This window comes from Corythoichthys intestinalis, chromosome 12 (assembly GCF_030265065.1).
Source record: "Corythoichthys intestinalis isolate RoL2023-P3 chromosome 12, ASM3026506v1, whole genome shotgun sequence".
In the NCBI taxonomy this organism is placed as follows: domain Eukaryota; kingdom Metazoa; phylum Chordata; class Actinopteri; order Syngnathiformes; family Syngnathidae; genus Corythoichthys; species Corythoichthys intestinalis.
The window spans coordinates 24,349,849-24,373,121 of NC_080406.1; the positions used below are offsets into that span (position 1 = coordinate 24,349,849).

The 23,273-nt window shown below is 38.2% G+C and overlaps 1 protein-coding gene across 2 annotated transcripts in view; it reads left to right on the top strand.

Moving 5' to 3' along the window:
• The window catches only part of myo3b (myosin IIIB), a 266,663-nt gene that overhangs the window by 97,772 nt on the left and 145,618 nt on the right, over window positions 1-23,273 (top strand). For both annotated transcript variants that reach the window (XM_057851974.1, XM_057851973.1), the window contains 4 exons: window positions 10,618-10,697; window positions 14,987-15,007; window positions 16,125-16,202; window positions 20,433-20,638. In XM_057851974.1, the coding sequence (XP_057707957.1) occupies window positions 10,618-10,697; window positions 14,987-15,007; window positions 16,125-16,202; window positions 20,433-20,638 (385 nt within the window). The remainder of the gene's footprint in view (window positions 1-10,617; window positions 10,698-14,986; window positions 15,008-16,124; window positions 16,203-20,432; window positions 20,639-23,273) is intronic.

Genomic DNA, 23,273 nt, shown 5'->3' on the forward strand with positions numbered 1-23,273 from the left:
ACCCTGTGGTCTGGGGTGTGAATTGCAACAAGTCAAAATGACGGATGGACTTCAGTTTTTTCCGTCACCGTTTTAAAAAATCGGTCAACGACGGAAAATATTCGGTTAACGCGACCCCTGATGTAGAGGTACAGTACAGGCCAAAAGTGTGGACATACCTTCTTATTCGTGCGTTTTCTTTATTTTCATGACTATTTACATTGTAAAACCTCACTGAAGGTAATAAAACTATGAATGAGCATGTTGAATTCTGTACTTAGCAAAAAGAGGTGAAATGACTGAAAACATGTATAGTATTCTAGTATCTTCAAAGTAGCCACCCTTTGCTGTGATTACTTTTTTGCACACTCTTTATCTTGATGAGTTTCAAGAGGGAGTCACCTAAAATGGTTTTAACTTCACAGGCATGCCTTTTCAGGGTTAATTAGTGGAATTTATTGCTTTTTCAATGGGGTTGAGACCTTCATTTGTGTTGCATTGGATGAGGCTTTTGGTCTGTACTGTATGTTTTTTTTTTTTTTTTTTTTTCTCGGTACATTTCTGGCAACCACAGCTTCCAGTAGTTTATTGTAAATTGTCACTATTTAAAAAAAAATAAATAAAAAAAATTTTTTTACAGTGTTTCCATCCAGTACTTGCATGGGTTTTTGGTGGGTACCAGGGCTTCCACACGTTCAAAAAACTTGCAATTAAAGTTCACTGAAGATTTTATATTGAGGGTGAATGGTTGTGTGCTACTTAAAATGATGCTACTAGCATACTAACGACAGCACGTTAGACGGAGCATGTAACTGATTCTGGTTTCCCTACAGTGGACAACACAACTCATTTTAAGAATATAAAAATTTTGCAATATAAGGCGCAGCTGTCCTCACGGTATTATGGGATATTTACACCGAAATATACCGAATCGGTCCGAATATAAGATGGCCCTGATTATAAGACGACCCCCTCTTTTTCAAGATTGAAGTTTGAGAAAAGACTTTTTGAACACCAAATTAATTTTTATACAGAAAATAATTACAGTACATCCGAAACAAATGATTATAACTATATTTGAGAGAAAAAGCATGTTATTTTGCTTCATTCAAATCTTAATATCTGAACATTTAAATATTGAAACTAAAGTGCATTTACATTCGTAAATGAATGGCTTCTGGTTTTTGAAATGTAAATAAACCAATCTATTGTGATCAAACAACAAAATTGAAATAACTGCATTAACCATCAAAGTGAAGTCTAACTGTAACTGTAGTCTTGAAACAAATCTGAATAGGGAAAAACATTGCAATAAAATAATGCAAACTGGTTAAACTTAGTAGCTGAGCTCTGTCATGACAGAACATCGCTTCAATGATATCTGACGCCATCTAGTGTCGTGAATGGGTATAACGTCTCGACCGCGAATATAAGACAACCCCCTCTTTTTCAGTCTAATTTCAATGCAAAAAAACACCGTCTTATATTCGGGCCAATACGGTATTGACTGGTAACTTTTTTTTCGACAGCAGCATCATACGACTGTCATAAGACCAAATGAACCACCATGAAGCTTTGAACCAATTCGCTGCAAAGCTTTATTGCTTCAAGATGCTTTATTTGACCGTCACTGCTCCCTTAGGGGAGAAAGTCAACATCTGCTGCCACCTGCTGTCAACACTGTTGTTGTCCAACATGCCTCCTAGCATGCATTGCAGCGCTACAGATGTAAAGAGCAATCAAAATTCATATTCTGTTCTAATTAATTCTTCAGTTACTGTTCCAGTTATTTCATTAATTGATAGTTATGGTATTTGGTAACACTTTATTTGACAGTGCGGCCATTTGACTGTCATTAGACAATCATAATTACGACATGACACTGTCATGAACATTAATGAATGCTTATAACATGTCATTTAATGTCATACAGCAAATTAGCTCACTTTTGAATGGATGTAAAAGATCCGAGCTGGACATAAATGGAGTTAGTGACATAATTTGCCGGTTGACACTTCATGACATCTGTCATAAGCATTCAGTAATCACCATGATAATTTCATGTCAAAATTATGAGTCTTATGACGCCGCTATCAAATAACGTGTTACCTATTAACCCAAATAAATCAACAAATAAGCTGCACTGGACTATGAGCCGCAGAATTCAAAATGAGGGAAAAAGTAGCAGCTTATAGTCCGAAAATTACAGTATTCACTCATTTTTTTCCCAATCCCCAACTGGTATGTTAAAGCACACTCTCCTACTCAACTCTCCCTTGTGTCATTTTAGCATTTTAGTAACTGCTAAAAAACATTTTTATTGAAATTTGGCACCTGTGTTAGTGCTTTATCGTCTTGTTTTATGTTTGAATTGTTTTATATCTTGTGTTTAATTTTTTTTTCCTGCAGCACTTTGCTCCTTCTGTGGTTGTTTTAAAGGCTGTGTTTTAAAGCCCTTTCCACATAAATGATCACGTTCCAAACTATATAATCTTGAGGCACTTAAAGATTCTGCTATATTTGGTCCGTTGGATTAGTTTTGATTCTTTAAAAAAAAATTTTTTTTTTACTGTAGACGTTATGGAACACTATCAAAACAAATGACTAGAACTTGGCCAAAATGTAAAATGTCAGAGGATCTTGAACTGCACAGGCTTACCTTGTATTATTGCCTTGTTGCTTTGTGATTATATGCTCTTTTTATGCGTTGAATATCCAAAATCTGTTTTTGATTGACATTTGTCACACACACAACCTTGGATTGAGGAGCTGGCACTGATCCGGTCTTTCATTGCTCTCTGTTTGCTTCAACCTGTACTCGAAATGCATAACAAATACAAAGAAGCTCACCGTGTGTGTGCCTGGGCAATTGTTGCCCTGTCACTTAGGTTTTATGTTCCAAAACTTACAAAGGTTTTCCTCATCACCATACATGGATGCTTGTGGAACGCTGCCTCCTGCGTGTGTACTGTGTAGACTTTTTTTCCTTCCAAAGGTGTGTGTGGCACATCTGTGCAGCTATTGTTTATTCATGGAGTAAACCCTTTGAAATGTGTTAAGATACTTCCCACTCATTATAAAAATCCTGCCACCCATGGATTAGGACTTTGATGCCACAATCCTGCTTCAAAGGCTGCTTTCACTGCTATTAATCACAGTTTAGCCTGTGAAGATATAGCCAGGGAAAACATTTGGACATCTTGTGCCGAAACTTTGAAAGGTTGAGACTGTCGTGCATATGCCGCGTTCATAATATCCTCTCTAGTGCGCGCAGCTGCTCTCCTAACTGCATTCAGCTTCTTTGGAGTTTTCTTTGAATAGCATGCCGCCGTATGAATACACATTGGTGAATAGACGCTTGCAGGCCACAACATTAGGTACAGATGCGTATTGAAGAGATTCAATAAAAAACATTCTGCTCCATAGAGACACAATTCAAACATCATGTTTGTTATGGTTGTGATGTATCACTAATGCTGCATACCCTGAGGTCTCCCACATATTTTGCTTACTGTATTCAGTTTCAAAATTTTACAACCCCTCGGTACAACCACAATGATTACAATGAAGTTCAAATGAATACCTCTCTGACTATGTGAATTAAATCGGATTGCTACAATTTGGGTTTAAGGGGAAGTTATGAAAAAGTAGGGGGGGAAAAGTTCTTGATTTGATCATGTGCCTGGGTTGCACATGTTTAGAATTTGGTGAACTGACGTAAGTTCCCCTCCATTTCCTAAAAAACTAATCAAATAATATGTGTCAATTTACCACGTTTTAATCATGAGCAATGCGCATATATGATCAAATTAAGTAAATTCAAAGGACTTTTTGTTTTCCATTGCGCCAGTAAGTGTAACCCTATTTGTATTATATTTTATTGTAGTGAACTCAATTTACTACAGGAGTTTCATATAAGACTCACCCGATAAAAATTTGTAATATAAAGAGACGACTGTATAAAATCTAGTTTGTTTTTTACACCTTTATGCCACACTTTTGACAAATTTATTTTATTTATTTATTTTTTATTTTATTTTTTTATTTTCCCTTCAGGCAAGACAAATCCAAACAAACATACAGCATTTATATGTGTTTACAATTAATTCAACCTGAAAAGAAAAGGGCTGACGGGAGAAGCCGAAGCTTATTGAAACCCGTCCCCAATATACCATAAAGGGCGCAGAAAATATCAAATATCAATTTTTGTCATTCAGATTTCGTAATGATTACAAGTTTTTTTTTGTTTTTTTTTTAGAATAATAACCATCCCCCCGGATTGTTCATTTCCCAATGGTCCATAGTCGATCGAGGCAATGTGCTCGTTATGTTGATTAGATCCAGTAGACTAGTTCATAATTTAAATTGCTTAAAGTGCCTGTGACACCATAAAAATCTTATATAGCATTATTATGTGAATTAAAATCATATTTTGAGACAATTCGACTATATACAACAATTTGGCAAAGCGCAGATGACTAGAAATGAGTCTTTCAATCTGCTGTTTAGCTATTGCTGTCAGTATAGTGCTCTAGCTCTGCCACCTGGGTGATGATGTTGGCAGAGTAACAATTTCAACTGATTCAGAATTCAGCCCAATGGAGGTGGAAGATTCAGAAAGAGGAAAATGCGATAATGAGCAGCAAAATGTCATCATTCTTTTTATCTCTCAACTCCAGTATTTTTACAGGATATTCTTTTTATCTAAGTATTTTTCCCCAATTGCTAAATAAATTGTATGGTCATGACAAATAACAGTCTTGTGCTAAATGATATATGAAATTTAAAAAATGCATTTATTCAGTACAACAGGGCTAAATTACTGCATAATGGCCAAAACTGCCGACTTCTTATACCTCCCGAACAGTATTTTATGCCACCGGAGTTAGTCGGCTCTTGTCATTTCCCTGCGGGGACTCTGAGACAAGGAAAGAGTGTACATAAAAGAGTGTGAGAGCAATGCTACATGCTAACCCGAGCCGAGCGGCTCTTCCAAGTCTGTTCCTCGCCTTATGCGAACGAAAAATCACGCAAAACTACCCCGACTCATGTCACACACGGCGGCAGGGGTGATAACCTTAACCTATCGGCCAGCCCCCGGCGGCGAGCAAGTTTCAGCTCAACTTTGAACGCTGAAAATGGCGCATTGTCAGCGGACAAACCGGCTGACGTCGGAGCGCGTGGCTGTTCGAGCCCAAGCCTAGGATAGTGCTCTCTCAGCGGACACACGAATAGGGCCGAGAGGGGTGGAAGTCTCTACACAATCAAGAATCGCAGACGAGAGCGCGTGGCTGCCCTAGCACGGATGCTCATCGGCTGGCGACCATGGTGTACGACAAGACATCGGCAAAGGGAGGCGGCCACTCTTTGTCACTGTCATTGTCACCCACAAAATGCAATCCACCTCCTTATTAAAACGTGTGCCATGATCCCAGTATTTGACATAATATAAAACACGTGGCTTACTCAATTCGTCATCCGTCCAATGGTCTCTAGACTGTCGGACTTGTTTTGCCCATTCTTCGCGGTGAACAGGACCTTTTTGAAACCCCAAAAGGCTCACACGCCTCTCCTTGGTGCAGCAACAAAAGCCTGCAGCATATTGGGCTGGCGTGATGTGGAAAAGTAAACGAATTAATCCGCAAAATCAGCTGAATCTGCAGTCCTTCTGCATAATACAGTAATGGCTGTATTGTGAAAATTATTAGTCCGCTGGCATCACATTCACCTTCTTCCTCAATCCAGACTCTGGCCTGAAGTCACTCATTTTCATGGGGTGGGATTGAAAAAAATGGAATAAATATATCGATCGCTTCCACACACATCCAAGCGGTCCATTTCCTTCAGGAGCATAAAATACCGCGAGAAATATGAAATAAACATGCTTTTTGCGCTCATAGGCACTTTAAAAAAACACGTTTTTAAAGCATTCCTACCTGTTCTCGCCTTTTTGTGACAAGAAATCAGAGAGAATTATAACACAAAGAAAAAAAAAACAATAAGTGTTCATAGTTCCCCAAATAAGAGGCAACAATAATAGTAATAAAAAAATGGCTAAATTAATAAATATAATAAAATGACAAATATAACTAACAAATAATAAAGTAGGGTAAAAAATATTCATAAAAGTCTGTAAATTTTTTAAAATATTAGTATTGGTATTAGTAATGGCATGACTTTTTTTTTTTTTTTTTAGATTGGCGTATACACAATTCAATTTCAATTCAATTTTATTTGTATAGCCCTATATCACAACAAGGTTGTCTCACTAATACATATGTATTAGTGATGTTATGGTGCGGTACACACAAGTCATGGTTCGTTAAGTACCTCAGTACGGAAATGTTTGTTCTATTTGGCCAAAAATAAAATTCAGCCCATTAAAGTACAACATAAATAGAAGAAGACATCAAACTTGTGAATTTGTGTTTTATTATTCTAACATTCTTTATTTCGCAGTTTATATACAAAAATAGACAACACACCATTTTTTGTAGGGATCGACTGAGGTGACAGTTAAAGTCAGGTGGCACTCGCCAGCTGGCAAGCTTGATAACTTTATTATAAAAATGAGACTACCGTTTTAAATATTGGATTACACACAGTTAACTGTAAAACCATTACCAGTGAACATACACTCCCACATGAGATACATTTATATATTGGCTAAAATAAAAGGGAAAGTGCAAATCGTTCCAAAACTGAAAAAGCATCCCTTGAATTAGGTGCAAAAATAAATACTCACTCAGTGTTTCAATCACTGACTTCAGCCTAGAGCTAAAGCAAAAATATACACACAGTATATTTCCTGATTTGAAGAGATAAAGTAATACACTTTAAAAAGTGTTAGTAATACAGGGATTCCCCATTTTTCGTGGTTAATGGGGACCAACCCCCCCCCACGCGATAATCGAAAATCTGCGAAGTAGGTGCGGAAGTGATACATATAAGACATGTTTTTGTCCCCTTTTTAATAAACAGTTTTAAACACGTTACTGTCCCACCGAATTATTTTTAAACAAGAATAATGCAGAGAATGCTTGACTTTATTAAATGATTCATTAAGGCTGCGTCTACTCTAGGAACAGATAACTTTCTCCAGGGTATTTTGCCGACTATTTTTATACCCGTCCCCACTACGTTTTAGGTGCGTTTAAGTCCCCCCACCCCACTTCTGGAAGGTACGCCTGCATTTGCACAAACTACGCATGCCGTATAGTCTAATTACACGTTTAAGGCCATTATCCGTCCTAGTGTAGACGTAGCCTGAATGAGTCCACTCAAACCCACTCACCCGACTGAGACCAGGCCCTCGTCACTTACACAATGAGTTGCCACAGCACACTACCGCTAGTGTTTAACAAGCTAAACGATGATTGACAGATCTGCGGCTTTGAAGATAGCGCTACCAAGCTTCTCTGGCAAGATCAGCAGCACCCTTGTCACTCATTGTAAACTTTAACAAGCAAACTCCAGCTGCCTGCTGAGCAAGCAAAGCAGCAGGAGGGAGAGTGAGAGGCTGTACGTTATCGGATTGGGACATCTCTGTAAAATACCGTATTTATCTATTTATTTTTTAATTGAAAATAAACCCGCTATGGACTGAGGACGCGAAGTAGCGAGGGATCACTGTACTGCATTGGATAGTTCCCACTCTGTACATTTGCTATAACTTTCCTAGTAGCGATGAATGATAACTTCTTTGTCTGTTTTGGGTTGTCTTCTTTTTCCTGTAATGCACTGTAGGTTGTTGATTGAGGCGCACTACCTCTACCGCCTCCTAAAGTACAGCTGGACTAACTCCAACATGGAATTTTTTTTTTTTTTTTTTAAACATGAACGTATTCGCTGTCAAACTGCATGCCCTGAACTGCGATGATCGTACTGTGACGATACGAGACAAATAATAATACCATTACACTCTTATTATTTATATATTTATAATGAATAAAACAAATTCAGCAAATTAATAAAATAATTAAATTAATAAAACCAAACACGCTCTGGTTATGACCCCACCCCCCTTCCCTCCCCCATAACACTCTAAAGTTGAACATTTTGTCTGCCATTGACAACGATAGACGTCAAATTCATTGAATCCGGAACATCTGTCTGTGTATGTGCATCTTTCAGTCCCATTGACGGCGGTAGGCATCCAATCCATTTTGACTGGGAGAGGCTGGCAGTGAATAATTGTTGCCAATTCTTCCAGTCACAAAATGGATTGGACCATAGACTTTACTATCAGTTGACGGGACACGGGGTTCGGGGCCGATCCGTAGGAGGCCTATTTTCAAAAGCTTAAAATTCAAATATGTTCTAAACCAAAACAGTATATGGGTCTCCATTAGAAGCGACATAAAAAAATTCAAAGTTGTTCCCTAATAAAACCCCGATTATATTTTATACAAGTATAATAAAACTTAAAATGGCTAAAAAGTTCTCAAATTTTACGCTAGATGCACCAAAATCACCAAATGCAGAGATAATCTTTTATATTTTCAGGATCAATAGCAATATTTTACATATTTTATGGGTTTTTGTGCAAAATAACTTTTTTTTTTTTTTTTTTTGCTGCAGAAGTTTTCAACAGCTAATAAATCACTCAATTTTCACATCAGAAACTTAATACTTGAGGAAAGCTTGCAGAATCATCTTAATTTTACTCAACAAAAGCAAAATTTGGGCATTTTTAAAAAATATATAGTCACAATTTATTTAGGTTGAATTCCGATGTTACTATTCTTGCCGGTGTTCTGTCAAATTTTTCACCCTTATAATATTTTGCTCCCAAAACTTTTGTGGCGTTGAATAAGCCCTGTTTTGCATTCAGTTAGGCTCTGAATGTTATCCAAAGGTGCTAGATAAACAAGTTACATCATAAACATACATGTGCAACACGAAAATGGCGTAAATTAATGCTTAATGACACGGCAAATAAGTTAACAGAGAGAGAGAGCGGCCTGCAGTTGTTGTGTGCAGCTAACATGGCGGGATGTGTCTGAGGAGAACTCCTCTACATGTCCGTCCATGATCAAACGTAAATTAATATTCCTTTTTTAAAAGAAAGTTTGTAGTGTTTACTATGGAACCGCTGCATTAGCGGCCATTTTTAACATTACGCGCATTCTCAGAGCCGCAAAGTTGCAATTTCTGATGGGGTGAAAAATTTGACAGAACACCGGCTATTTGGCCCATGTTTTTAGATTGAAATGTTAAATAAAATAAAACATGTAAAAGGTGATTTTTTTTTTTGTATGGATGCAGAAATGTTTAAATTAATAATTTATTTGCCAAAAAAACGGGCAGTTACCGAAAATTACCTGATCATTTGAATGTGAAGTTATGTTACTGTGTATGGATACAACATGGTGGCCATCACAAAACAAAGAGCTTTTTACGTTGAAAATTTTTGCAAATAAATGCATACATCCCAGAATTTCTATAGATATGAACATAGAACAGTCTAGATTCTTGGTTAAAAGCAAAAAAACGGGCAGTTATCATTCATTTTACGTAAACATTTCAAGCTAAAATTACGCTATTGTGTAATCCAACGTGTCGGCCGTCACAAAACAAAGAGCTTTTTTAGTTGAAAGTGCATGCACGGGGCCCTTTTATATAATAATTACCTTGAATCCTCGACCAAATCGCTCTAGAGACAGTCCTGACTGCTTGTATGCAGTAAAACATTCGTCCTGTTTCCACCTTAATCCGGCGTTTGAACGCAGCGTGTGTTTGCATTTCTCACAGTGAAAGCCATCTCAGCTCTTCCTGGCTCACCCCCCAACGGGAAGGCGTGGCACAATGTTTGTAGGAGCTGTCTTGTCAACTGATGGTGAAGTCTTTAATTGGACGTCTAGCGACGACAATGGCAGTCAATGAGCTAAATGAAAAACCTCTCATACACATTCGTCAGCAAAATTACAGCTACCACCGATACTTATATCTCTTAAAACTAGAGGTGCATGATAATTATCGGTCCGATAATCTTCGGTCCGATAATAGGAATTAAGACATCATCCCAATAAATCCAATAACATTATATATTATCGGGCCTATTGATATTAATTTTGGCACGGTGTCGGTGGATTGGGATGTGTGCGTTTGAGTTGTTTCATTCAAGACCACAAAAGTCTCCTCTCCTCTTGCACCAAAAGTTTAATCTGCTGACAAAGCACAATACCTGTTGGGTTTATATTTGTTTTAGTTCAGCGCTCATTGTTCAGGGGAACACATCATCAATAATACTGTATTGACTACTTGATGGTGATTGACTCAAATTTTATTTATTTGAAAAAAATAAATATGGGCACTCTATTTGAAGTCAAAACTGTTCTTGTCTTTGTTTTTTTCATTATAATAATGTTCATGTCATCATGAAAATTCTGGTTAGGTCAAAGGCAAGTCCAAGCTCAATCCATCCGAGATATTTTTGGCCTACACGTGTTCAAAAACCCATACGAATATACATTTTTAAATTATATATATATTATCGGTTATCATATCGGTATCGGCTTTGAGGAGCAGGAAGTTATCTATATCGGTATCCGTTTCAAAAAATGGATATCGTGCACCCCTACTTAAAACAAAATATGATGGTCCGATCTTCACTAATAGCACTTTGCTTTCGTACAGGGAATCTGGCCACAACCCGAGCCCGGGTGAACGCCGCCTCTCGATCTCTGCCGCCACAGCTAAGTTCAGGACGCACCAAGGTGAGACTCCTGACGCCCGGCGTGTCGCATATGAGAGCGCTATGCTTTTTATGAGTTGCTCACAGGCATCGCAGCCATACGCAGCACCATAAAAAAAAAACTGCGCTGTGGAGCGTAGCCACATTAATAGACTAGCCTGTTATGTTTGTTCTCTTGCTTGTGGTGAGGCGGCATCACCATCTGGCAGTCGGTGTAAGGAGCCTAAAAGGAATTTTGTAAGTTTTCTGATCTTTATGGGCACTTAAGGAAACTTTGGTTTCCCTAAATTATAGAGGGCCTCAATCGGTAGTACTATGCATACTTTCAAACTCTCATAAAACTAATGTATATTCTTACTTTCCCTGGTTCCATCTATTGTTGATGTTTCTTTTCCTTTCCATCAAACTGGTTATGAAAATGCCTGAATTTAAAAATAGCGGAGAACCGGTGTACCCAGTCACATGATCACTTCTCCCCAACATACAACAGGTTTTGGGCTTCCATCTTCAGTAAAATCTCGCAGGATGATATTTCAGAGTTACGACACTTTTTCGAAAAGTAGCCTTCATTTAAAACACAAGTCGTAATATTCTTTGTCGAACTTTTTTAAATATCGTTTTTATTTTGCAAACAACTCTAATAGAAACACATCCATGGATAATTTACAAACATTCATGAAGGTCACAGGTAAACAAGTGCCTAGTGAATAAGGATTAAGTCGATTTTCTTTTTTGACAGGTTCTTTAATTCTCTTAAACAGGAGATGACGGCTCACAATTCAGGAGCAAAAAGAAAGCAATAATCACATATGCTAAATACATTTAGCTAGCCTGGACCTCGTTTCTCGAGTGCACCATGATGCCTTCGAGAAGATTGTTCTGAATTTACAAATCAGACACTTTTTATTATTCCATAAGTGAATAGGCAGGCTGATGCCAGCCCTCGTGTTAGCCCTGTAAGGGCAAACGTGTGGCTCACAACAAATTGTAAATTCTGTACGCAACTGCACTAGAAAAACTATACTTTATCTGCCTACAATGGCCATCTACAGGAAAGAAGCTGAGCTCCAATGCATATTTTCTCCAAATAGGACAGGTTACAGACACTTAATGAATACAGCAACAATATGGAAATGAATATACCAAGTAAAATGAACAAATATGTGGGAACAAATATATCTACTAGGGGTATAACTGTACATACAAGTCAATGTACGGTACGTACCTCGGTGCAAGGGTCAGTGTTCGGTACAGGTTCTGTACAACAGGTAAAGCAAAAAGGCTTTTCAATCATAGAATTTGAAAATTTAAGTTTGTTCCATTGGCTAAATTGAAAAAGCAGGTCTTACTGAAGTGCAAAATAATTAGAAGAAAACAGCTAACTTGTGAATTTGTGTTTTTATTGTTGTAACAACCCAATAATTCACAGTTTAAGTGCAAAAATAGACAACGTGCCCTTTTTTGTAGGGACCGACTGAGGTAACAGCATAGACTTCATAATATATTGACAGGACATGGGGCGTGGGGCCAATTTATAGGGAGCCTATCTCCGTCAAAGCTGACTGAGTGGAAACACAAAAAGCGTTTTTGAAAATTCTTGTGAATAAATGCTTAAATCCCTGAATTCTTTATAGATATGGACGTTAACAGTCTCGATCCTTGGTTAAAAGCAAAAAAAAAAAAAAAAAAACGTGCAGGTAGCATTTATTTTATCTAAATATTGCGAACTATGAGGCTTGCCAGTAAGGAAATTAGCGGCCGCCATAAGTAAACAAAGAGCTTTTTCGTTGAAAATTCTTGTGATAAATGCTTAAATCCTTGAATTATTCATAGATATGGACACAATACAGTCTTGATTCTTAGTTATAAGCAAAAAAAAAAAAAACGTGTAGTTAGTTAGCAGTTATTTTACACAAATATTGCTAGTATAATGCCAATGCTGTAACGGCTAATTTCTCCCATTGATTTTTTTCACAAGGTTTCAAAATGCATGCATGGTACAAAAAATATAATAATTACCTTGAATCCTCGAACAAATCACTCCTGAGAAAATCCTTCCTGTTTGTATGCGGTACAGCTTTCGTACTTTTTCAACTTAAATCCGGCGTTGGATCCCTGCATGTGTTGATTAACTGTGACCAACTGCGAATAACTGAAGCGGACTGTAGGACAGCCCCCTACTTGAAGGCGTTGTGCAGTGGCTGACGGATGTGACCCGTCAGTACAATTATAAAGTCTCTGGTAACAGTTAAAGTCAGGTGGCACTTGCCAGCTGGAAACCTTTTAATAAGAATTAGATTGTATCCATTTTCAATGTTGGATTATACACAGTTAATTTTAAATCATTGCCAGTGAACATACACTCCCACATAAGATATATTTTGTATTGGCTAAAATAAAATAAAAAGTGCAAATATCTTTCCAAAACCGAAAAAAACAAAAAAAACAAACCATCTATAGAAATAGTGCAAAAATAAATACTCACTCAACCATGAGAGACAGAATGTGGGGGGAAAAAAACCCAGAAAATCACATTGTTTGATTTTTAAAGAATTTATTTGCAAATCATGGTGGAAAATAAGTATTTGGTCAATACCAAAAGTTCATCTCAATACTTTGTTATGCACCCTTTGTTGGCAATAACAGAGGCAAAACGTTTTCTGTAAGTCTTCACAAGCTTTTCACACACTTTTGCTGGTATTTTGGCCCATTCCTCCATGTAGATCTCCTTCTAGAGCAGTGATGTTTTGGGGCTGTCGTTAGGCAACAAGGACTTTCAACTCCCTCCACAGATTTTCTATGAGGTTGAGATCTGGAGACTGGCTAGGCCACTCCAGGACCTTGAAATGCTTCTTACGAAGCCACTCCTTTGTTGCCTTGGCTGTGTGTTTGGGATCATTGTCATGCTGAAAGACCCAGCCATGTCTCATCTTCAATGCCCTTGCTGATGGAAGGACATTTTCACTCAAAATCTCTCGATACATGGTCCCATTCGTTCTGTCCTTTACACAGATCAGTCGTCCTGGTCCCTTTGCAGAAAAACAGCCCCAGAGCATGATGTTTCCACCCCTATGCTTCACAGTGGGTATGGTGTTCTTCGGATGCAATTCAGTATTCTTTCTCCTCCAAACACGAGAACCTGTGTTTCTACCAAAAAGTTGTATTTTGGTTTCATCTGATCATAACACATTTTCCCAGTCCTTTTCTGGATCATCCAAATGGTTTGTAGCGAACCGCAGACAGGCCTGGACGTGTACTGGCTTCAGCAGGGGGACACGTCTGGCAGTGCAGGATTTGAGTCCATGGAGGCGCATTGTATTACTGATAGTAGCTTTTGTTACTGTGGTCCCGGCTCTCTGTAGGTCATTCACTAGGTCCCCCCGTGTGGTTCTGGGATTTTTGCTCAACGTTCTTATCATTTTGATGCCACAGGGTGAGATCTTGCATGGAGCCCCAGATCGAGGGAGATTATTAATGGTCTTGTATGTCTTCCATTTTCTAGTAATTGCTCCCACAGTTGATTTCTATACACCAAGCATTTTACCTGTTGCAGATTCAGTCTTCCCAGCCTGGTGCAGGTCTACAATTTTGTCTCTGGTGTCCTTCGACAGCTCTTTGGTCTTGGCCATAGTGGAGTTTGGAGTGTGACTGACTGAGATTGTGGACAGGTGTCTTTTAAACGGATAATGTGTTAAAACAGGTGCCATTAATACAGGTAACGAGTGGAGCCTCGTTAGACCTCGTTAGAAGAAGTTACACCTCTTTGACTGCCAGGAATCTTGCTTGTTTGTAGGTGACTAAATACCTATTTTCCACTCTAATTTGGAAATAAATTCTTTAAAAATCTAACAATGTGATTTTCTGTTTTTTTGCCCCACATTCTGTCTCTCATGGTTGAGGTTTACCCATGTTGACAATTACAGGCCTCTCTAATCTTTTCAAGTAGGAGAACTTGCACAATTGGTGGTTGACTAAATACTCATTTGCCCCACTGTACCTCTACTGCTCTCTGGAGTAGAGGACAACTAACTCTGACATATATATATATATATATATATTTTTTTTTACTTGAACATATTCGCCGTCTGACTGCATGCACCGAACCACGATGCCCCTATCGTAATACAAATACCGTTACTCGGAATATCTATACTATACATGTAACAACACTGGTTCCCAAATTTAGTTATTATACCCTTTTTAAAAACTTTATCTCGTTTTTTTCTCCAACTGTTCAATTTTACTTTTTTGTCTTTACACTTGTCTTTCTCTTTGTTTCCATGTTTTCCTCCTACACGTTCCTGTACTCAGTCTCCCAAATACCTCTTGAAGGTAAGGCTTTGGGGTTAGTCAGTGTTGATCATGCAAGAGTTTGGAACTATAAACCATAATCTGCTGAAATTTACGCAAACTCAGAATAGTTTCATTGGAACTAATAATAGCTCAACCCACAACAATCTGGAATTTTGGTATTTTAGCAAGAAACATAAAGTCAATGCGTGTGATTTGCTTTTGCAGGCCACACAGAATTTTATGGTGGGCCAGATCTAGACCCTGGGCCTTATTTAACACCTGTTCAAGTGCTTGCATAATGAGAGTTTAGGATCAAACTTTTGAACTTCACTCTCATACAAACTTAGACTGTTTCTTCAACTTGGAAACGACAATCAAAATTTGTCTTTCGGCAGTTTGAACCTTCTCAGATATTCTGGAAACAAGAAAAGAACATTTTAATAGTCAGTTGGCTTCTAGTAATATATACGCCATCATGTTCACAATCAAAGTTAGAATGCAAAGTTGAGTGGAAGTGACTGTTAGAACAAGTCACCAGAACAAGCAGAATAAAGTAAAGCGAAGCTAGTTAAGCCATTTTAAGTACAAGTCAAGCCTTTGTACTTGCGAATGATCAGAAATTCTCAAAGGCGTCCTGCGTTCGTTCATGTAGCTCACGCAGAGAGCTTTTTCGACGTACCTTTCTTTCTCTGTTGAACTAAAGTATTAAGATATGCACTTTGCCACGTAGGCTTACCATAAAATATCTATCGCTTCATTAATTTTGATGAAGCCATGAACTGCCAAAGCCATTAGAACGCTTATATTGTGTCCTCGTTAATCCGTCGTAGGGATCGGGATGGCTGTACGCTTGACGACGGCTAGTCTCATTATTCAGACTGCTCGGCAATTCTCCCATGCCCCAAAGCAGCGCCCGCGTATTCCCTAGATTGTTAGCTTTAATTGTTTATGGGCCCGTGTTATACAGACACCACACTTAGTACAGCTGTGCGTTCCCCACTGGCCTGTTTCCAGCTGCTGTAATGATACCTTTATGTCTCTGGAGCTCACCGTTGTAATCCGCAATGCGAATAAACAGCAGTGAATTCAAACACGCCGCATCGGCGGGCCGGTTCCGGTCTGCTCGTCAATGCTCATTATGGGTATTTGTGCTCAGGTGGACACCATGGAGATGATGCGACACCCGGAAGAAACAACTAACATGAGGAGACAGACTGTGGCCTCCTATTTCCGTGTAGGTTCTTTTTTCTAACATGAAATTGTGTTGTACATTCATATTTTACATTATTAGGGATTTACAATTTGTTTCTGATCCAATCATACTGTTCTCTTCAGTAGTGTTTATCCAGTTGTACAGTCCGCTGTATTACTGGCACCCACCAAATTTGACACGAAAACGACATTTGTTCATAGATAAGATGCACTGGACTATAAGCCGCAGCTGTCCTCACTCTATTATGGAATATTTACACCAAAAGATATTAACCCGTAACACTTTATTTGACAGCGGCATCATAAGACTGTCATAAGACAAAATGAACCACCATGAAACTTTGGCTTTGGCCAAACCAATTGGCTGCAAAGCTTCATTGCTTCAAGGAGCTTAATTTGGCCATCACTGCAACGGTCAACCTCTGCTGCCACCTGCTGTCAACACTGCTGTTGTCCAACATGCCTCCTAGCATGAATTGCAGCGCTACCGATGTAAATAACAATCAAAATTAGGGCTGTCAAAATTATCGCGTTAACGGGCAGTAATTAATTTTTAAAAAATTAATCACTTTAAAATATTTGACGCAATTAACGCACATGCCCCGCTCAAACAGATTAAAATGACAGCACAGTGTCATGGCCACTTGTTACTTGTGTTTTTTGTCTCCCTCTGCTGGCGCTTTGGTGCGACTGATTTTATGGGTTTAAGCACCATGAGAATTGTGTAATTATTGACATCAACAATGGCGAGCTACTAGTTTATTTTTTATTTTTTTATTAAAAATTTTACAAATTTTATTAAAACGAAAACATTAAGAGGGGTTTTAATATGAAATTTCTATAACTTGTACTAACATTTATCTTTTAAGAACTAAGTCTTTCTATCCATGGATCGCTTTAACAGAATGTTAATGTAATTCCATCTTGTTGATTTATTGTTATACTAGACAAATACAGTACTTATGTACAGTATGTTGAATGTATATATCCGTCTTGTGTCTTACCTTTCCATTCCAACAATAATTTACAGAAAAATATGGCATATTTTATAGATGGTTTGAATTAGGATTAATTACGATTAATTAATTTTTAAGCTGTGATTAACTCGTTTAAAAATTTTAATCATTTGACAGCCCTAATCAAAATTCATGCTCTGTGCTTATTATTTCTTCAGTTACTGTTCCAGTTGTTTCATTAATTGCTAGTTATGGTATTTGGGAACACTTTATTTGACTGTGGCGCCATAAGACGGTCATTAGACAATCAAATTTATGACATGACACTGTCATGAACATTATTAAATGCTTATAACAGATGTCATTTAGTGTCATCTGGCAAATTATCTCACTTTTGAATGGATGAAAAAGATCCAAGCTGGACATAAATGTTAGTTAGTGACATAATTTGCCGGATGACACCTAAAGATATCTGTCATAAGCATTCAGTAATGCCCATGATAGTGTCATGTCACTTGAAAGGTGGAAAAGCGCTATATAAGTGTAACACCATTTACCATTTATGACGGTCTTATGACGCCGCTGTGACAATGGACTGTAAGATGCAGGATTTAAAATTAAGGAAAAAAGTAGCGGTTTATAGTCCGAAAATTACGGTATATCATTTGGAATATCCTCTGAAAAAAATAATCATGTAAAATATATATTTTTAAAATCTATTTTATTTGTACAATATACTTTGGAAATCTTGATTATATTTACATTTGTAAATGTTCATTGTTTTTCCTGAAGATGTTGTACAGATTATGCCAAATAAAAAATAAAAAAATGAAAGGGTGCCAGTAATGGTGAACAGGACTATATTTGTAAAGTTTGGGCACACCATCTCATTCGTGTATTTTCTTTATTTTCATGAATATTTACATTGTAAATTCTCACTGAAGGTACTAAAACAATGAATGAATACGTGTGGTATTATGTACTCAGCAAAAAAAAAAAAAATGTGGTTGGGACCTTCATTTGTGCTGCATTAAATGAGTTGTGTCCAAACTTTTGGCCGGTACTGTATATATACTCTCCCCAGCCACTTTATTAGGTACACCTGTCCAACTGCTCCGTAACACTTAATTTCTAATCAGCCAATCACATGGCAGCAACTCAGTGCATTTAGGCATGTAGACATGGTTTAAGACAATCTCCTGCAGTTCAAACCGAGCATCAGTATGGGGAAGAAACGTGATTTGAGTGACTTTGAACGTGGCATGGTTGTTGGTGCCAGAAGGGCTGGTCTGAGTATTTCAGAAACTGCTGATCTACTGGGATTTTCACGCACAACCATCTCTAGGGATTACAGAGAATGGTCCGAAAAAGAAAAATATCCTGTGAGCGGCAGTTCTGTGGGCGGAAATGCCTTGTTGATGCCAGAGGTCAGTGGAGAATGGCCAGACTGGTTCGAGCTGATAGAAAGGCAACAGTGACTCAAATAACCACCCGTTACAACCAAGGTAGGCAGAAGAGCATCTCTGAACGCACAGTACGTCGAACTTTGAGGCAGATGGGCTACAGCAGTAGAAGACCACGCCGGGTGCCAGTCCTTTCAGCTAAGAACAGGAAACTGAGGCTACAATTTGCACAAGTTCATCGAAATTGGACAATTGAAAATGAGAAAAACATTGCCTGGTCTGATGAGTCTCGATTTCTGCTGTGACATTCGGATGGTAGGGTCAGAATTTGGCGTCAACAACATGAAAGCATGGATCCATCCTGCCTTGTATCAACGTTTCAGGCTGGTGGTGGTGGTGTAATGGTGTGGGGAATATTTTCTTGGCACTCTTTGGGCCCCTTGGTACCAATTGAGCATCGTTGGAACGCCACAGCCTACCCGAGTATTGTTGCTGACCATGTCCATCCCTTTATGACCAGAATGTACCCAACTTCTGATGGCTACTTTCAGCAGGATAATGCGCCATGTCATAAAGCTGGAATCATCTCAGACTGGTTTCTTGAACATGACAATGAGTTCACTGTACGCAAATGGCCTCCACAATCACCAGATCTCAATCCAATAGAGCATCTTTGGGATGTGGTGGAACGGGATATTCGCATCATGGATGTGCAGCCGACAAATCTGCACCAACTGTGTGATGCCATCATGTCAATATGAACCAAACTCTCCGAGGAATGCTTCCAGCACCTTGTTGATCTATGCCATGAAGAATTGAGGCAGTTCTGAAGGCAAAAGGGGGTCCAACCCGTTACTAGCATGGTGTACCTAATAAAGTGGCCGGTGAGTGTATACACACACACAAATATACATCGTAATTAGCTTTTTTTTTTTAGTCCTCTTCCATCTTGTATTTTGGGTCGAAAATATATAACATCACCTTGAGGCTAAGAATCAGAAATACTGTCTGTTTTCAAATAAAACAAATGTGCTTTAGGTCCCTGCAATAGTGAAAGATATTTTACATTTAATCTCTTTTCTTAGTTCTCCCCTTTTTTGCATAGACTTTAGAGGTCCGTAAAATGCATTTATTGGGCTTTTAGGTGTATTTTTTCCTGTGGTGGGGGTGGTGGTGTGGGTGTAACAATGCCTTCTTCCAATCAAAGTGTTCACACCTGTGTGCAAGAATTGTAATTGTCATTGAAGCGTCGCTAAAACATTTAAACTCAGATATGATTTTTACTGGACAATCCCAAAAAAATTGCCATAACAATTTACATGAAGATAAACAGCCACAAGGTCCGGTGGTCTTCCTCTAACCTAATTAAACGTAATTTACTTTAGACACTTCATTTTAGACACTATTTTTGTAGATTTCAGAAAACCTTATTATTTTTCCCATTTGTGTCAAAGCCATTGTACTATATAAAAATACCTTTTGTAAACCTACTGTAAACAATCTCCATTAAAAGCTTTCTAACTCTTACTTGGACTACCTGTTTCATGGTTTGCGTCATACTGCTCACAGATGTTTGGAGAAACAGACACAAGGCAGCAGATGTGTGTGTGACACAGGTGATCATCCCATCAACAACAAGTGTCAGCCACACTAAGTTTGTGACCAGCCAGTCAACACAGCAAAACACGAACCGTGTTTCTCACAATCAAGAAATTGACATACTGTACTTGCTTGAAAAACTAAATTTTTACCTCTACAAAGACGACAATTATCAATGTCTGTAATTCACTCAAATGAGAATTACAATACTGCCACTATGTCCCCTGTTGTCATTAAACTGACCTCAGCACTGTGGGGTCTTGATACTGACCACTGTTGCAATGTCATTTGCAGTACTCGCTGATGGACCTACTATCTAAGATGGTAGTGGGTCAGCCGCACTTCGTCCGCTGCATCAAGCCCAACGACGACAGGCGGGCGTTATGCTTCTGCAAGGAGAGAGTGATGGTGCAGCTGCGCTATACAGGCATTCTGGAAACTGTCAACATCCGCCGCCAAGGCTACTCACACCGTATCCCCTTTGCTGAATTTGTCACCAGGTATGACATATACACATGCATACACAAGTTCATTACTGTATTGAAGTAGATTTGTTGGCCATGGCCTTATTTAATCTTTATTTATTATGCAGTCATTCAACTCATTAGCTCCAACAAACAGAAACATGAGCTTGCCTGATAGTCCTTCCAGTCATACGCGGATTTTAAGGGGGGGCCTGGTGGCCGAAAAGTGTCATTGCATGTAACTGACTTTCCTATATATATAACAGTTGTAAAGCAATATGATTTAGATACCAATGTCCTAATCATAATATGGCCCAAACACAAAACGGATTGCTTCAATCAAAGAAAACTTTTTCAATGAAAAATTAAGTGTTAAATGCAAAATTTTCAATCTCAAATATTTTTTCACATTCAAAAACTTTTTTCCATGATTGAAATGTTTCTTTATTTGATTGAAGTGATTTTTCTTTTTGAAAATCTATATTTTTTAAAGCAACTTATTTTTTGGATTGAATAATAAAGAGAAAAATGTCCTAGCCAAAAAGTAGCCTAAACACAAATCAACATTACTTCAATAAAAAAAAACTTGACTTCAATCAAAAAAAAACAAACAAACAAAAAAAAAAAAAAATCAAAGAAAAATAGCTGTCACGTGCATTTTTTTTTTAGTTTTTTGAGTTTCCAATTTATTTTCGCATTGAAACTTTTTTTTTTTTTTTTTAAATTGAAGCGACTTTTTTTGGTTCAAAATATATATTTTGATTGAAGCAACTTTTTTTTTTTTTTTTATTGAAGCTTTTTTTTTTTTTTTAATTGAAGCAACTTTTTTTGGGGATTGAATAGTAAAGACACAAATCTACCTCCATATGTCTCTGCCCAGGGGATACAATTTTTGACTGGAGTACTTACATTGGCACGACATCGGCGGGCGTACCAAATTCAATGGATGACGATCTTGGCGAAAAGTATTGCCTAAGCAGCCTGATTTAGAATTCCCCTCAAGAATGATGGGGGGAAAAAAATGCTCACTGTCAACTTATTATTTTAAATATTCTTGTAAGTTAATTTTATTGCTGACACTGCGTTTTGGGGTCATCAACATGTTGTGCCGTCCCTGCCCTAAAAGTCAAACTCCGCCTATGCTTCCAGTTCAAATGACTTGGCTTGGACTTGACTTGGACGTGCATCATTGTCAATCGCTGACTATGATTTAAATACATGTAGTCCCCCAGGTTACAAACGAGTCTGTTCCTATGCTGGTGACCTAACCCGATTTTCCGCTTAAATCGGAATTAACCTCTTAAATACCCCTAAATCTCAAAATAACTATCCAAAGACATGTATTATACGTCATATTAATAAAATGAAGTAAAAAATAAGATACTGTGAGGTACGTTGTGTTAAATGCCGTTATATTCAATGACAACTCGGGCTTTACTCCTGAGTGAGTCGCCTTGCCGTCAAAAAAGGGCGCTGTAAAAAGAGTAGGGAGGCTAGCGAGTGGGGATATCATGGCCGCTCAGGTCGCCAGTGTCGCCTGTCTAAACGTGAGCCCGCCGTCCGAACTCAAAAAGCCGGATCAAGACTCTTAAGAGGAGTTGACCCCGGGGGAAAAGCAGCAGCATGAGAACAAGGTCTCCCAGCCGAAGGGAACTGCAGGACAGTGACGACGCTGCTGGGGGAAGAGGAGGAGGGGATCCTGACATGAAGAACGGCAACGGGAACTATGTTAATTTATATTGTTGTCTACATGGCCCAAAATGTGATGCCAACATGTGTAGATTCCAGGTCCTTATGGAGTGAAATTATTACTATTATTATTTTTTTAAACTACAAAAGACAGTAATTTGATCTATAAAGGGTGAAGATTTATTCTGTTTTTTGGTCACAAAAGCTTCCTGAATTATAGGACTCGCACAAAAAGAGAACTTTATAGTAGGAAAGCTGTGCTAAAACAATGTTTTCAAAACAGAATGATTTTTCTTCTTCTCACTACTAACACATGTAAGTTGATTTTAAAAGGGAAAGATTTTGTGTTCCGTATTTTCCGGACTATAAGTCACACCTGAATATAAGTCGCACCAGCCATAAAACGGAGCCCAACGAAGAGGAAAAAAACAAATACAAGTCGCACCGGAGTATAAGTCGCATTTTTGGGGGAAATTTACTTGATAAAATCCAACAAATATAACAGATATGTGATCTTGAAAGGCAATTTAATATAAAAATACAAGAGAACAACATGCTGAATAAGTGTACAGTATGATGATACATGATGCATGAACAAAGAAATGCGAATATACTGTCCTCACCAGGTGGCTACGGCTTGGTCCTGGCTATACAGCGAGCTAAACTCCCAAATGACGATGCTGGACGTCCGTATAATTTGCTGAATGAATTTCGTCCTCGATACCAAACAGGTTCGCATCAACGTAAATAAATGATAATTAGGCGCTATTACAGCAATGACACGAACGGTTAGCATTCGTTCGCTAGCATTAGCACATCGTTCAAACAACCACACAACTGGCTCTAAGTGTCTGATCGCAGGTGGAAAACACACAACAACAACAGAAAAGATGATACACACAGGCGTTGCCTCTGTAGAGATATTTTATAAGCATAAACAATGAACGTAGGTTTGCAGCCGTCTCTCTCTCTCTCTCTCTCT